Genomic DNA, 15,852 nt, shown 5'->3' with positions numbered 1-15,852 from the left:
TTCAGAAAATAAATTATTATTTCTCAGAATCATCTGTCATAGGAAATTATAGTGATAAAGGGACTGTGTCCAAATGTGGTGATGCTTGCTTATCAAACTGTGATTGTGTTGCTTCTGTTTACGGCCTTAGTGAGGAGAAGGCTTACCGTTGGTTACTCAGGAGCATGGAATTTGGTGGATTTGAGGATCCTGTTTCAACTTTATTTGTGAAGGTTGAGGCCAATGCCTCAGCGACTGGAGCAAGCGGTAGCAGAACACCTGGGGATTCATTAGACGAGTCAGAAAGTACGCACGAGAAGGTTTTGGTACTTCCTATAGTCCTGAGCATGGCAGTTCTTATTGGCCTGCTCGGTTGTTTGTTATATATTAATATATTCCAGCACACTAAAATTTTCCAACTTAGAGAATAGACTATATAGACAGAGACGAGTTTGTTTTTTATTATTCAAGTTCAAGGTTTTTGCTTTTTATATTTAATATATATGAATAAAAATAAATTTTATATATATATATATATATATATATATATATATATATATATTTAATAATTTATATTCTTAACGGGTTACCGGATTATCCGTTAAGAAAATTGAATAATCCGCCCCCAAATCGATAAGCCGTAAATAAAAGAATTTCAATCCGTTCCCCGTTCGTTAACCCGTTAAGCCGTTACCAGTAAGCCATTAAGCTTCGGCTCAGTTTTCAGTTTCGGATCGATTTTGAACACCCCTACCACCACGTAGGTCCTCCTCTCAGATGACTACATTTCATATACTTGATATTTATGATAATTATATACTCAAATAATAGTTTTGACGAAAAATATATACTAATGATAGTTACTCCTTAATAATATAAAATATTAAACAGAAAATATAGAAATAAACTTTATGCACTAAATACGTTAAATTATGAGAAAATTTAAAAGATTTTTTTTACTTAAACTAACCTTTCAAGCTACAATATGAGAACTATATTTTTTACAAGTTCTGCTTGGAAAATGTCAAACAAACACCATTTTAACAAACAAATAGGATCGCATGGATTAAGGCATCAGCTAGTTGGTGTGATGGTTATCATTGGTTATCATGTAGTGGTTATCACGTCAGTCTTACACACTGAAGGTCCCCAGTTCCATCCTGGGCATCAACATTTTACAAACTAGAACCATACCTGTCATCCACTTTTTGCTGTTGATGTTAAATTCCTCCTTTTGGACTACTTTTATGTAGTTTATGAAGTCGTAAGTTTCTTTATTTTAAAGAACTTGCGAATGTATATCAAATTTACCCTAAAATTATTGGGAGGAAAAAAAATATATTTTACTTCCTTTTTCACCCAAAAGGCCAAGAGCACTTAACTTTTTTAAATTCCCATTTCCAACAGAAAATACCCACAGAAAAATTCCCACAAAACAGAATTCTTGTGAGCCGCCTTTTGCTGTTCTTGTTTAAATCTCTTCTTCTTCCTTTTTTTTTACGTTGGTAAACGGATTCAATTGAACCCATAACTTTCGACGCGTAATAAAAATTTATGTGTAAAAATTCATTAAAATTACAAAAATAGTAGATTTATGCCCATAACTTTCAAAATATAATGGATTTAATGCTAAAAACTTTAAAAGTTAAACCCATATAATTTAAATCCTGGATAAGTTTTTTTATTTTAAAGAACTTGCGAATGTATATCAAATTTACCCTAAAATTATTGGGAGGAAAAAAAAATATTTTACTTCCTTTTCATCCAAAAGGCCAAGAGCACTTAACTTTTTTAAATTCCCATTTCCAACAGAAAATACCTACAGAAAAATTCCATAACTTTCGACGCGTAGTAAAAATTTATGTGTAAAAATTCATTAAAATTACAAAAATAGTAGATTTATACCCATAAATTTAAAAATATAATGGGTTTAATGCTAAACTTTAAAAGTTAAACCCATATAATTTAAATCCTGAATCTGTCTTTGCTGAAAAAGAAACTCTTTTTTCATTTTTTTTGTCAAATAGATTTCAAACATTCCAAACTTAATTTGGCTACTCTTCCAAACTTAGGTGGAGGTGGATGCAAAAGATATTACCATACTATTACATATTGATAATATTGCATTCTCTAATATAATTGCTGATTGCAGGCATTATCTGGGCCAACTAGGTAATCATGTAATCTGACATGCGTACAAAGAGCAAAATATGGTAGCGGATCAACTAGCAAAGACAGACTACAATTTTGGAAATGAATATTCGCCAAGGCTTTTTGAAGCTGTTCCCATTTTTGTTGCACAAATTTTTGAAAAGGACAAGACTTGCTTGGAAGGAACTCAATAGCTCGGCAAAATCAAAGTGGCAATATGAATCAACTATCCTTGTGTGTAATTAGTTGTCATGATGATAATGCCAATACGATGACCATATACTAGTAGTAACTTACGCTTTGTAATAGAACAATGGTTTGTGATAGGGAGCCAGTTAGGCCCCAACCCTACGTAGGCAATTACTAATTACTAATATATTTTATCTTTCTGACCAAAAAAAAATTTGGCTACTCTTCTGTAGTTTTGAATTCGTGACTTTAAAAAACTTGAGTTTATATCCAAAATTTCCCCTAAGTAATTTTAGGGTAATTTATCTTTCTGGACAAAAATAATTTATTTTATTTTTCTTTAACCAAAAAGAGCCTAACTACTGCCAATGTGGCGCACCACCACCATCGGATCTTTTAACGCCAAACTATATTCTGCGAAAAAATTCGAGCTCAGAAAACTGGCGGAGAAAATGGTGAAGCTAGTGGTGGCAACGACGACGGATCCAGCATCGACGGGCCCAGCGAAGGAGCTGTTAGCTATGCCAGGGTGGCAACCGGGCCCCACCTTAGATCAAGGCATCAGAAGTTACAGCAATGATGATGTCAGGTTCTTAGAACATGACAAAGGCATTGTGGAAGAAGATGATTTGGATCAGCGTTGGGAGAACGCTACTGGTCAGCCTGTCGACGAGGTTATCTTCCTTAGTAAACACACTGCTGTCTCTAACCTCCCCGCTCTCACCATCCATCCTATTGGTATGAATAGTATACTCTCTTTGTCTCATTTTATATGACCGATGTTTGGTTGTATGTTTGGTTGTTATGTATTTTATGTTATTATATTATGAGTCTATCAATAGTACTAATATATCGTTACTTGGTGCTTTCTTGAGCTGATGGTCTCATGGAAACAGTCTCTCTGCCCCTCGGGTAGGGGTAAGGTCTGCGTACATACTACCCTCCCCAGACCTCACTTGTGGGATTATACTGGGATGTTGTTGTTGAAGAAGGGAATTAGGTAAATGAAATAAAACCTCACGTGAGAAGCACATGACAGAGTGGACGGCTGAGATATTTCAATAAAATAAAGGGCTCTGATACCAATTGTAATATACTAATGATTTGAAATGCAAATTGGGACTGAAATGGTGAATTTTATTGGATTGTCAAATGTTACAAGTGAACTAACGATTGAGAATGTAAATTCACTCTAAGAACAAAAGCTTAATCCAAATGACTTCTAATCTCCATTGAGCTCCAAGTTTTCACTATAGGAGATTCATCAGGTCTTAGGGTATTATAAGCAGACCCTTAACCGATTTGCTGAAGAAAAATGGTTTTCACTGGGATGCAGAGGCTGAGAGCTCATTTCAAGCCCTTAAACAGGCATTGTCCAGTGCACCTGTGCTAGCATTGGTAGATTTCAACAAGTCTTCCATAATTGAGACTGATGCTTGCTCTAAAGGGATGGGGGCAGTACTAATGCAAGAGGGCAAACCTATTACTTTTTTCAGCAAGGCTCTAGCTCCTAGACACTTGGGATTATCTACATATGAGAAGGAATTCATGGCCTTACTATCAGCTGTGGATAAATGGAGACACTATCTCCAAGCAGGCCATTTTGTAATAAGAACAGACCATCACTGCTTAAAGTTTCTACTGGAGCAAAGAGTAACCACTGCTCTGCAACAGAAGGGTCTGACCAAATTATTAGGACTTGATTATGAAGTCCAATATAAAAGGGGTGCTGAGAATAAGGTGGCTGATGCATTATCCAGGAGACAAGAGGAAGAATCATCATTGTTTGCCTTATCTTCTACTGAGCCTACTTGGATGAGCGAGGTAGAGCATAGTTATGAGCATGATTCTGATGCTCACAAATTGATCACTGAACTGATAACAAATACCCATAACAGTTCCAATTATACCTTACTGCAGAGGATTTTGAGGTATGACCAGAAAATCTACATTGGAAAGGGAACAAACCTAAGAATCAAGATTTTTCAAGCAATGCACCAGTCTCCCTTGGGGGGACACTCGGGACAGCAGGGTACTTACAAAAGGATGAAGATGATTTTCTACTGGCCTAATATGAGAACTGATGTCTATAAATGGGTTTCAGAATGTGATACTTGCCAAAGGGTGAAGACAGAAAATATACATACACCTAGGTTGCTACAACCTTTACCAATTCCTGAGTTACCATGGCAGGACATAGCCATGGACTTTGTGGAAGGACTACCTTCTTCAGGACACAGGAATGCTATACTAGTGGTGGTGGATAGGCTTACTAAGTATGGCCATTTCCTAGCTCTCAAACATCCTTTCACTGCACAAGATGTGGCTGATCTATTTTTGAAAGACATCTACAAACTACATGGGTTGCCTAAGTCAATTATTTCAGATAGAGACAGTGTGTTCACTAGCCAGTTTTGGCAGAGACTATTCAAGTCCATGGGGGTCAAGCTGAACATGTCCACCTCTTACCATCCTCAAACAGATGGACAGACGGAGAGATTAAACAGATGCTTGGAAGCATATCTCAGGGCTATGGTGTTTACTAATCCGAAACAGTGGGTGAAATGGTTACCATTAGCAGAATGGTGGTACAACACTAATCATCACAGTTCCTTAAAGACCACTCCTTTTCAGGCCTTGTATGGTTTTACCCCACCTCAAATTCCCTTGGGGTCACTACCTCAACCATCTCAAACACCGGTGGGTACTTGGATAGCACAAAGACAGCAGATGCTGCAGATCCTTAAAGACAACCTCACTCAAGCCCAAGCAAGAATGAAGTTTTATGCCGATAAGAACAGATCTGACAGAGTTTTAGAGGTGGGCGATTGGGTTTACCTGAAGCTTCAACCTTACAGGCAAGCTTCAGTCGCAGTAAGAAAGAATCTTAAGCTAAGTGCTAAGTTCTATGGGCCTTACAAGATACTACAAAGAATAGGGTCAGTGGCTTACCGATTGGAGCTACCACCGGGATCTCAAATCCACCCTGTGTTCCATGTCTCTCAGTTGAAGAAGCGTGTAGGTCCGGACATCATTCACAACCATAGCCACCGATCTGTGATGGGGATGGTTGCATCTTAGTCCAAACAGTAGCAATCTTGCAAAGGAAGATGGTGAAGGTGAATAACGGAGTGAGTGTCAAGGTTTTAGTTCAATGGGCTAACTTGAAGGCGGAGGATGCAACTTGGGAAGATTGGGGATACCTCAAAAGCAAGTTCCCAGAATTTGTGGCTAGTCTCTGACCTTGAGGACAAGGTCATTGTTTTCATCGGAGGGGTATTGTTAGATGTCGGCTAGAGAGGAAATGAAGAAGGGAATTAGGTAAATGAAATAAAGCCTCACGTGAGAAGCACATGACAGAGTGGACGACTGAGATATTTCAATAAAATAAAGGGCTCAGATTTGTTATTAGCTCACTAACGGACTTGGGCCAGCTGAAGGAGTTTATAACCGAAACTGGGCCTAATGAATGGGCAGTTATGATCTGGTAAAATTCTGTTATTCCTCTCTTCAACTCTCTCTCTCTCTAACCTTCGCACTCTCTTCTCCTTCTCTTTAACAACCGCCATTGATTCTACAGGTGAAAAGTTGGAGCTCAATGGAGATTAGAAGCCATTTGGATTAAGCTTTTGTTCTTAGAGTGAATTTACATTCTCAATCGTTAGTTCACTTGTAACATTTGACAATCCAATAAAATTCACCATTTCAGTCCCAATTTGCATTTCAAATCATTAGTATATTACATTGTATAAGGTGTTTGATATTAATGGTCCTTTTGTGTTGTGTTATTATATTAGTGGTAATGAAAGAAAGTACTTTAAGTTGTCTAAGGGTGAATGAAGTTGGATATAATATATTAGTGTTAATGAAAGAAAATATTAACGGTCAGGTTTCGGTCTAGCAGTCAATGAAGTTGGAATGGACCATAAGAGACTAAAATTCCAATTTTAGTAGAAGCAAAAAGCTAGGTGATTTCTTCTCGTGTGTCTAAGCTTTTATAACATAGTTACCTCTAATATGTGCTAGTGGGAGGTAGGAAGTATCCCGTAGGATTAGCCCAGGTGCGGCAAGCCGGTCCAAACACCACCTTTTGAAAAATGAAAGTAGATATTAAAGTTATATAGAGTTATTTTGTTTGGAGGAAAATATTTTTCAAAGGCAATATTTAAACTTGTTGGCAAGCCGGTGCAAACACCACCTTGGGAAACTATTTTTTCTATAAGTACTTTGGGAAACTATTTTCTGGATCATTTTCCATGTTTGGTCAGGTATAAAAATAGGTGCTGTATGGTCATGGTACAAGGTGAAATATAAGATGTAACATAGTGTTTCTTGTGATGTTTTTCAGTATTAAAGGGGTTGACAACAACATTTAAGTGCTAGACTACAACACATTTTATGGAGCAGGAGTTGAGAAATATGTAAAAGAAAAGGACTTGTGCATTCTATTATGGAAGCAATATTATAGGGCTATAACTATATGAAGTTTAAGTTTAATATTAATTTGACTATATAATAAGACCTCGGATTTTCATTGTTTATAACAGTAATGTTTAAAATGTCAATTTGAATGTACATATTTTATTAGTGAGAGTGGAAAAGAGAATTAGAATAATGATTGAAAAGTTACTTTGATCGATATAACATCACATCGAAGTTTAAACTTAAATTTCAAAACAAATTTGAGTTATTAAAAAAACTGTTTAGATGTGAAAGGTGTTTCCGGTAGCATACATAGGGTACAACAACAACAACAACAACAACTCAGTGTAAATCCCACAAGTGGGGTCTGGGGAGGGTAATATGTACGCAGACCTTACCTCTACCCCGAGAGGCAGAGATGCTGTTTCCAGGAGACCCTCGGCTCAAAAAGGCGACAAGAGACACTATATTAGTACTATCAATAGACTCATAATAAAACAACATAAAATACCATAAAATCCATAACATAACATAAATACCATAAAAACAAAGTAACAGCAATATAAGAGATATAGGAAATACGAGAATATGTAAGGTATTAATACACAGAAGATAAAGCCCATCATCAGTAGTTGATCAATAGCATCCTAAGACTAATTCCTAACTGGCTAGTCTCACTCTAGTGCGCTGTAAAAAAGACATCACAATTTCCCTAACCTACAACCTTAATGCTCGATCTCCACAATTCCCTGTTTAGGGCCATGTCCTCAGTAACCCTAAGTCGCGCCATATCCTGCCTGATCACCTCTCCCCAATACTTCTTAGGTCTCCCTCTACCTCTCCTCGTACCCACCACCGCCAGTCGTTCACACCTTCTCACCGGTGCATCAGTGTTCCTCCTCTGAATGTGCCCGAACCATCTGAGTCTTGCTTCCCGCATCTTGTCCTCCATGGGGGCCACACCCACCTTCTCTCGAATATCTTCATTTCTAATCTTATCCTTCCTTGTATGCCCGCACATCCACCTCAACATCCTCATCTCTGCAACTTTCATCCTCTGGATGTGTGAGATCTTCACCGGCCAACACTCGGTCCCATACAACATAGCAGGCCTAACCACTGCCCTACGTAGCATACATAGGGTGATTAAGGATATTTATTATGGAGCTAAGACCCGGGGCGAGGACAGTGGGAGGAGACTCGGACCATTTTTCAATTGGGATGGGGGTCCACCAAGGATCCGCTCTTAGCCCGTTCTTGTTTGCATTGGCGATAGATGCATTGACACATCATATTAAAGGGGAGGTTCTATAATGTATGTTATTCGCTGATGATATAGTACTGATTGATGAGACGCGAGACGGTGTTAACGAAAAGTTAGAAGTTTGGAGACACACCCTAGAGTCTAAATATTTCAGGTTGAGCAGGACTACGACAAAATACTTAGAGTGCAAGTTAAGCAACGTGACGGGGGAATCGGACGTGAACGTGAGGCTTGACTCACAAGCCATCCCCAAAAGAGAAAGTTTCAAATATCTTGGGTCAGTTATTCAAGGGAATAGGGAGATTGACGAGGATGTCACACACCGTATAAGGGTGAGGTGGATGAAATGGCGGTTAGCATCCGGCATCTTGTGTGACAAGAATATGCCACCAAACTAAAATGTAAGTTCTATAAAGCGGTGGTTAGACCGACTATGCTGTATGGGGCTGAGTGCTGGTCAGTCGAGAACTCCCATGTCCAGAAGATGAACGTAGCTGAAATGAGGATGTTGAGATGGATGTGCGGGCATACTAGGTTGGATAAGGTTAGAAATGAGGATATTCAGGAGAAGGTGGGTGCGGCCCCTATGGTGGACACGATACGAGAAGCGAAGTTTAGATGGTTCGGTCATGTGAAAAGAAAAAGCTAGATGCCCTAGTTAGGAGATATAAACGATTGACTTTGCCGAGTACGAGAAGAGGTAGAGGGCGGCCGAAGCAGTATTGAAGAAAGGTGATCAGGTAACCCATGGCGCGACTTCAGCTCACCAAGGACATGGCTATTGATAGGAGGGTGTGGAGGTTGAGAATTAGGGTAGATGGATAGCAGGTAGTCGGGCGTTTTTCTGACCCTTAGTGGGTTGTTTAGGGCTAGTCTGGTAGTATCTTGCTGTTGTTCCTAGATTGTTAGTATTACGGCTACTTCTTACTATCTTCCGCTTCAGTTTTCTAATATCATGTCGTGGTTACTGCTTGTTGCTATTGCTAGTGCTCTCCTTCATCTATTTTTTCTTCTAGTTCTTACTTTGTTGTTATCATTTTTCTGCCTACTGTTGTTGATATTTGATTGTTTTTATTCATCTTCCAAAGCCGAGGGTCTTTCGTAAACAACCTCTCTACCTCCCCAGAGCCTCCCCAAACCCCACTTGTGGGATTACACTGAGTTTGTTGTTGTAAAAAATTGTGATATAGTTTATATAGAAAAATATTATTAGTTAATGGTGTCAATCATTTTGAACATCCCAAAATGGAAGAGAGTTTCATATAAGTTGTAGTAGTCAGGGTATATTTAAATGAATTTGAATTCTATTGTAAAATCATTATTTGGGATGATTGTCAAATAGTACGAAGCGTCTTAACATGGAAAGAGTGTTTATAAATTGGGAGAGAGAATGGTATATTTGATGTATGGAACTTAGATGCTCGCAAACACCTTAATGAGGTCCTAATTATGTTTAATGTTGGTTAGGGGTGCCACATTTGAAAGAGGGGGATGTTCCACCACAAGGAGGGAGGCCAGGGTGGGCGGCACCACCAAATCCAAGGATGGGGCCATGGATGACTCTTCTGAATAAAATTGCTGAGTCTCATAATCTCGTTCCCGAATTTGAAGTATGGCTCTTTTCTATACCAGCTCTATGATCAATCTTTTGTGGCTTGTCAAAAAAAAGCATTCTTTTTCTAGATAATCCTGGCAATTCTCTATAAATATCTTCTTTATTTTTGTTTCCCTCTACTTGATATGTAATATGGAGTGTAATGCTATTTTTTCCTGGCTGGTATAGATTACTTTTGAAGCTACTCATCATGGACCTGTGACAACTAAACCAACAATGTTCGTCGAGATAGGTAGGCTTAATGAAGTCCTCTTCAAATTTGGAGTTCGCACAATAAGAAATAATCCAGTGTGCTTTACTTATGTCTTATGCATCCATGTTATATAGCACTTAGCAGGTACATTCAAAGATCTATATTTCCAAGAGATGCACATAATTCTATGTTTGACAGAATAAATAAGCCACAAATGGAATAGAAGGGAGATCTAGTAGTTTACTGCAACAAGTGCAGCAGAGTTACATTTGATTCAAGTAAAATCCAAAATTGGGAAAAAGAAAGCAGCACATGTACTGATTACGCATTAGCATTATTTTCTCTCTCCTGTTTTCAATTTTTAATATAAAAGAAGATCTTACTTTTAAAATGGAGGGGGAGAAGTACAAGATCAAGGACAATAAGTTCTTATAGAGAAAGAACTGCAAGGATGAGGGAACAAGGTAAATATTCCTACATTTTAAGCAAGCAGAGGTGTCCAATTGGGCTGTAAGTCAGTTATAAGAGATAAGTAAGCTGTTGTCTTTATTCTCTTTTAGCTATCTTTTGTCTGTAGTGTAGATGTTCTTTTTTATTTTTTCTGTAGTATTCTTTGATAACTAACTGAATAATATCCGAAATGTGCACCACTCAATTTAATAGTTGAAGGATATAGGTCCACGGGACTTTTACTTAGCCAAGCATTGGATTAATTCATTTTTTTGTGTGTCCCCTCTTTTCTTGTTTCTAAGAGGGTAACCTCTTTATACACATAGGCTGACATAGACTAACTCATTTTTAGATTTCTCTCTGTTTACTTTTAACCTATTTTTTTCATTAGGTGGTTCTTATTGTTTCCTTTTTCTTTTTCCTCTTTTTTTTTTGTGTGTGTGTGTGGGGGGGGGGGGGGGGGCGTGCCATTAATTTTGTGCACAACTGGATGCTGAGTCTATATAGTTATTTTGTCCTGTTCTTCTCTCTTATTTATCTCTTTGCTCTGCTTCAACAAGAGCACAACTTTACTCCATCGCTTACGTGATCAGCTATGTTTTTTTGTGAAACTGATTACTTGCTTGAGCTAGGTAGCACTGAGGAGTACTGGAAGAGGCAGGATGCTGCTCGTGTTGTTGCTCTAGTAAGTTTTACTTTGTTATTGGTTGCTTTATTGGTCAGGAATGTTGATACTCGAAAATCTTATATTTGTAACTTTAGTTAGTCTGCTAAGGACTTCCTTTTATTTATTTAGTTCTCCTACATTACCCATCTGATCTATCCAAAAACAGAACTATTTACGTGTTTTGATGTTCTCTAACAAATATATAGTGTAATTGCAGTTAGTCTGGGAAGGACTTGGACTTGGAGGAGGTCTTCCGGTTGGAAACTGGAGCAGGTACATCTGCAAGTTGTTCCCCTATATCCCTCAAATATCCTAGGTTCTTCTTTTCTCATTTTCTTTTGCCTGAGCATACTCTTCTATCTGAAGAAGTAAATTGCTAGAATAATTTTGTGAATCGACAAGGTCCTAACCCATACCCCACCTCCCAAACAAAGAAAAGAAACTGAGTAAAGCAATAGTAAAGTTTAGGGGACACATTTATGTTGCAAACCGGAGTTCTTCCTTGAGTTTGTTTTACTATTGTTAGCATTGGTTTTACAAGCAGAGCTCTTTATTTTATTTCATAATTTGTGCAATATTGTTCTTTCCTTGCAATTTATAGCCTTCTGTTCCCCGTCAACATGCACCCAAAGCTGCCAGGCTGCTCTCATTGCCCTTGAACAATATTTCCAATTTTTAACCAACATTTTTATTTCCTTTCAGTTATTATAAGTTGTCTGCAAACAGATTTTGTTGCGGAAGTGCAGCCTTGCAAAATATGTAACAACTAACAATCAACACCGTCTGCGACAACACCCACTAGCAGTCCCATTTAAGCTTCTTTGCTGGAATTTAGAGCCTCATCTTCTGAGTGTTTGTGTACATATTTGCTCCCGAAGTCCCCCCCCCCCCCGGCGGTATTATTGGACTAAAATGAAGTAAGAAGGATTTTTGGTTTCTTCAAGACCTTGTATTTCATTCTCCCGTAGCTTCCACAAGCTTTCTGCAGTTCTCTTCTTTACAACATTGGCAGTGCTCAGCAATAGGCCAAATGTTGTTAATGAGGCTGCAAGGGAGCAGAATATGATATCATATATGGAGCATGAGAAGGTCTTCTTTTTTATGTGTAAAATGGTCCACCGTGACCAGCATGAAAATAAGGAGGCTATCTAACTTTTGTATTTCCTGGTTTTGACTTTGAAACGCAGCCTCTGTTCATCTCTGTTCTGTCAGTCCTATGGTTTTCGTGTCCACAGTTTTTGCACCTTATTAACTGTTCAAGATTAGCTACATAGACTAGCCTGAAGTGATGGTTATTTTATTTCTAGCTGTTAATTTAATTTCTCTGTAAAGGATGTTCTCAGAATGCTCTTGAATTGACAAGTCATTCCATTGTCTTCCAGTGCATCTGCAAATAACAAAGTCCTTCTAGGGATTGGTGGAGGACATTATGTGCCACGACATATGGATGTGATAAAGTAAGTAATTTGGTTATTGAATTGTTTCTTTCCTCTCCTTTTCAGTTGCTTGCTTAAGATAATCTAGTATGTTTGGTACCTACGGAATATATATGATCATTTGCATTATAACTTTGGCGTAGTTAAACTGTAAGGGGTCGTTTGGTTTGAATACGGCTTATGCTGGGATTAGTTACGTTGGAATTAGTTATCCTGGTATTATTTTTTATCCACTGTTTAGTATGTTGTATTAAAAATGACATTTGCATAATTTCTAAGAAGAAAGAATAAGTTGTCCCGACACTAATTACCCCACCCCCTACAAGGTATAAGTTATCCTGGTACTAATTTTAATCCCGGGATAGCTTATACCAGGTTTTCTAACCAAACAAAGTATTAATGTGGTATTAAATTTTTATACCAGCACTATATCTACTTATACCTCATACCAAACGACCCCTAAAAGGTTTCTTTCGCTGCATCGTTTTATTTTGCTTTTCAAGTTATCTATCGAGCAGATAATATAATATAACTGCTTGACTTGTTTCAGCTGCTCTTTGGAAATTATGTATTCTTTATCTTTATTTACATCAACTGCATGAAGTAATCCAAATTGTTACATAATGAAACCTAAGCTATATTCCAGCACAAGTTTTGTTAAATTTGTTTTCGTTCGCTCACAGGAAGGATGGTTGTTGGGTCGGCCAACTTCTCTCTGGTTACTCCTTACCAATGGAAGATCCTGGTCCATCAAAAGGTAAAGTAAGCGCGCAAGATATTGCCGGGACTTGGAGAGACTCAATTAGAGCAGCATATGATACTACCAAAACAGGTTTTCCTGGTGGAGAAATTCTGGCACATCTTGATCAGAAGTAAGTTCATTTGAAAGAGTTTGACTTTTGGTTCTAGACTACGAAAAGAATGAATAGAAAGATGCCAATTTCCAATTAGATATATCACAAGTATCACTAGATGGTGAAAAGTTGTTTTACATCAAAGGGTGACCATCTCAGTAAGTTTAACTTTTTCAAGCTGTCCACCTTCATTCTCTTTATTGAAATTGAAACAGAATCACATGATAGACAACGAGAGGATGATCTTAGTATGGAAGAGCCTGCACTTTTCTAGAATGGAGTGCATATTTACATACACTATTCATTTTCACTGCTAGATAGACTTTGTTCTTCTCTACGTATTGATATCTAAATCTAGTTTTACTTTGTCTTAACGTTGAAGAAAGAAGAAGATTGTAAGCTTTTCTAATGATTTGTTATCTGGAAAGAACAATAAAATCTTTCCGTAGAGTCCTTTTTCTGGATCAAAATGACCCCGTCCATCCAACAATGATTCCATCATCAAGCTAAGAGGAGATTGCCCCCAATGCCCCCCCAACCCTATCCAGCTGAAAATACGGTCTCTTCTTCTACTTCTTGGATGACTGTTGAAATCGATCTCCTCGGACCAATTTTTCACTCTCTTCGCTCCCCACCCCAAAACTTACCCTGGCACAACGCTCATTTGCTTCGTGCGTCGAAAGCCAGATAGTCCTTAAGAATGGGAAAGCTGATTAAAGGGCTATTCCATAACTGACTCTTGTGGTGAGTTGAGGGGGTTTGGCAGGTATCAGGCTCTGAAAGAGTTCTCTTCAAGCGAGCTGTCTTTCTATCTTTTTGGGTTGCATGGCCAAGGTAGTGCTTTTGTAGGCTTAGTGGGGCTCGAACTTACAATAATACCGTTATTAGCGGTACGTTGCAACTAATTAAACTATAAGCCCCTGTGGGTAATGCAATTCGCTCACTTCGGGTCGGAAAGAGAAGTGTGAAGGCAGTAAAATCGTCTTTGCTTAGCTAGATTCAGTTCCAAGTGGTTTGCTTGTTATTCATCCGTAAAATTAACATCGTGACATTGACCTCATTTGTTTTTATTAAGATTAAGACGTCTGAATTTGAATACACATGAATATCAAGATGTGTATTAAGATTAAGACATCTGAATCTGAGTACACATCTGAATATATTAAGATGTGTATTAAGATCTGAATAGAAATTATTAAGATTGTTTGATTTTTAACATCTGAATGTATAAAATTTATTTTTATTTGCAAATTAATAACATAATAATTCAAATGAAATACTAACTAATCCAATATTCTATCAATAAAATATATAGTTTTTTAAAATATGATAGTTGTTGGTGGTGATGGCTAACCGGTGAATGCCGATTAGAGGCGGTGGTTTGTGGTAGTTTTGGAGTTTCTGTTATAGATCTTAATCATACAGACCTATTCAGACCCATTAAGTGGTTGTGAAGTAAAAAAACAAACACACTTAATGATAAAGATTTGAATAATTAAGATTCAGACTTTAAAAACAAACACACTTAATGTCTGAGATTTGAATGATTAAGATTCAGACCTCCGTCTAGTGCAAACAAATGAGGCCAAAGTGTTGACCTTGAAATATGCCCTTGGGATGGACAGGGTGGACCATATGTCACTAACAGCATTTTCATTGTTTATCTCAGTGGATATCCTAAAGCGTTGACTGCCTCTTTTCTCCTCTTTTTTTTTTTTTTTTACTAGAGTAACATAATTTTGTTATACTTGAATATTGTTGCAGGAGTTTCAAGGGCTGGCAGAAGAATGCGATTACTGAATTCTTAGTTGCACAGGACATTAAAATTGGCAAGCCTGGTGATTTCCGCTGATTGTGAACAACTTTAGCAGTTCTTTTAGGTCCTTATTACAGGGTGAAGTTGTTAAGGTCAACAACTTCCATACTTTTTCATTAGATGTACTTGTAGAGAAGGTTCCAAATCATAATACAAGCATATCGTTCACTAGAAAAGAACCTTGTATATCATGAGGGAAAAAAGAAGGGAAACAATATTTGAATCAATATAAGGCAAGTATAATGATCTTTTCACTTCTGTATTAAACTGAACTTTCGATGTTGTGCTTTTGGTTTTATGATTAGTTCTTCTTCCTATTGGATTATCATGTTTTGGAGTTTTGCTATAGCTTGGACTGAGTACAAGCATATCAATTGAATCTTATGTTCTGAGGTGGAGATCTATCAGCATTACGAAAACAAAAGAGAAAGATCAAGAGAGAAAGTATATCCAAAATTTTCATGGCACATAAGGCATCGTCACACTGAAAAACCATTACGCAAGTTAGAGTGGTTCCCTTCACTAGCATACATTAGCTTTTGTATTAAAAGTTAAATGTCTCTTTAGGGCGTGACACATTCATTTAACATTAATTAAAGGGCTTATTCGACTACATTGCCCTTTATCTCTCCTAAAACGTTTAGAAAGTTGTTCACTCAATAATTAGAGCAAGGATAAGCTGGGAAAAAAAGAACTAATGCTTTCTTGATTTTGTAAATGACACTTATTTTGGACTATTTTTTTAAAGGCTAAATGGATACATTAAATCGATCGGATTCGGAGGGAGTATTAAAAAGGGGCATTGAAGAACTTCTG

The 15,852-nt window shown here is 37.6% G+C and overlaps 1 protein-coding gene across 1 annotated transcript; it reads left to right on the top strand.

Annotated features, from left to right (window-relative positions):
- Nucleotides 1-2,613: 2,613 nt before the first annotated feature.
- Nucleotides 2,614-15,364, top strand: LOC104242455 (D-aminoacyl-tRNA deacylase). The gene is made up of 8 exons (XM_009797508.2): nt 2,614-3,057; nt 9,473-9,615; nt 9,789-9,852; nt 10,896-10,948; nt 11,148-11,203; nt 12,313-12,387; nt 13,050-13,238; nt 14,985-15,364. Exons 1-8 carry the CDS (start codon nt 2,688-2,690, stop codon nt 15,070-15,072), a joined length of 1,038 nt encoding a protein of 345 aa, XP_009795810.1. The 5' UTR covers nt 2,614-2,687; the 3' UTR covers nt 15,073-15,364.
- Nucleotides 15,365-15,852: the final 488 nt, after the last annotated feature.

Source organism: Nicotiana sylvestris, chromosome 4 (genome assembly GCF_000393655.2).
Source record: "Nicotiana sylvestris chromosome 4, ASM39365v2, whole genome shotgun sequence".
Taxonomy (NCBI): Eukaryota; Viridiplantae; Streptophyta; class Magnoliopsida; order Solanales; family Solanaceae; genus Nicotiana; species Nicotiana sylvestris.
The sequence above is the reverse complement of the archived record's forward strand: the minus strand, read 5'-3'. Positions and strand labels throughout refer to the sequence as shown.

Excerpts from the sequence above, each read along its gene's own strand:
- LOC104242455 (XM_009797508.2), top strand. The coding sequence starts at position 2,688 with ATGTGGCGCACCACCACCATCGGATCTTTTAACGCCAAACTATATTCT. Across the intron at positions 10,949-11,147 it reads CTGCTCGTGTTGTTGCTCTA|TTAGTCTGGGAAGGACTTGG; the intron begins GTAAGTTTTACT and ends GTGTAATTGCAG. Across the intron at positions 12,388-13,049 it reads CGACATATGGATGTGATAAA|GAAGGATGGTTGTTGGGTCG; the intron begins GTAAGTAATTTG and ends GTTCGCTCACAG.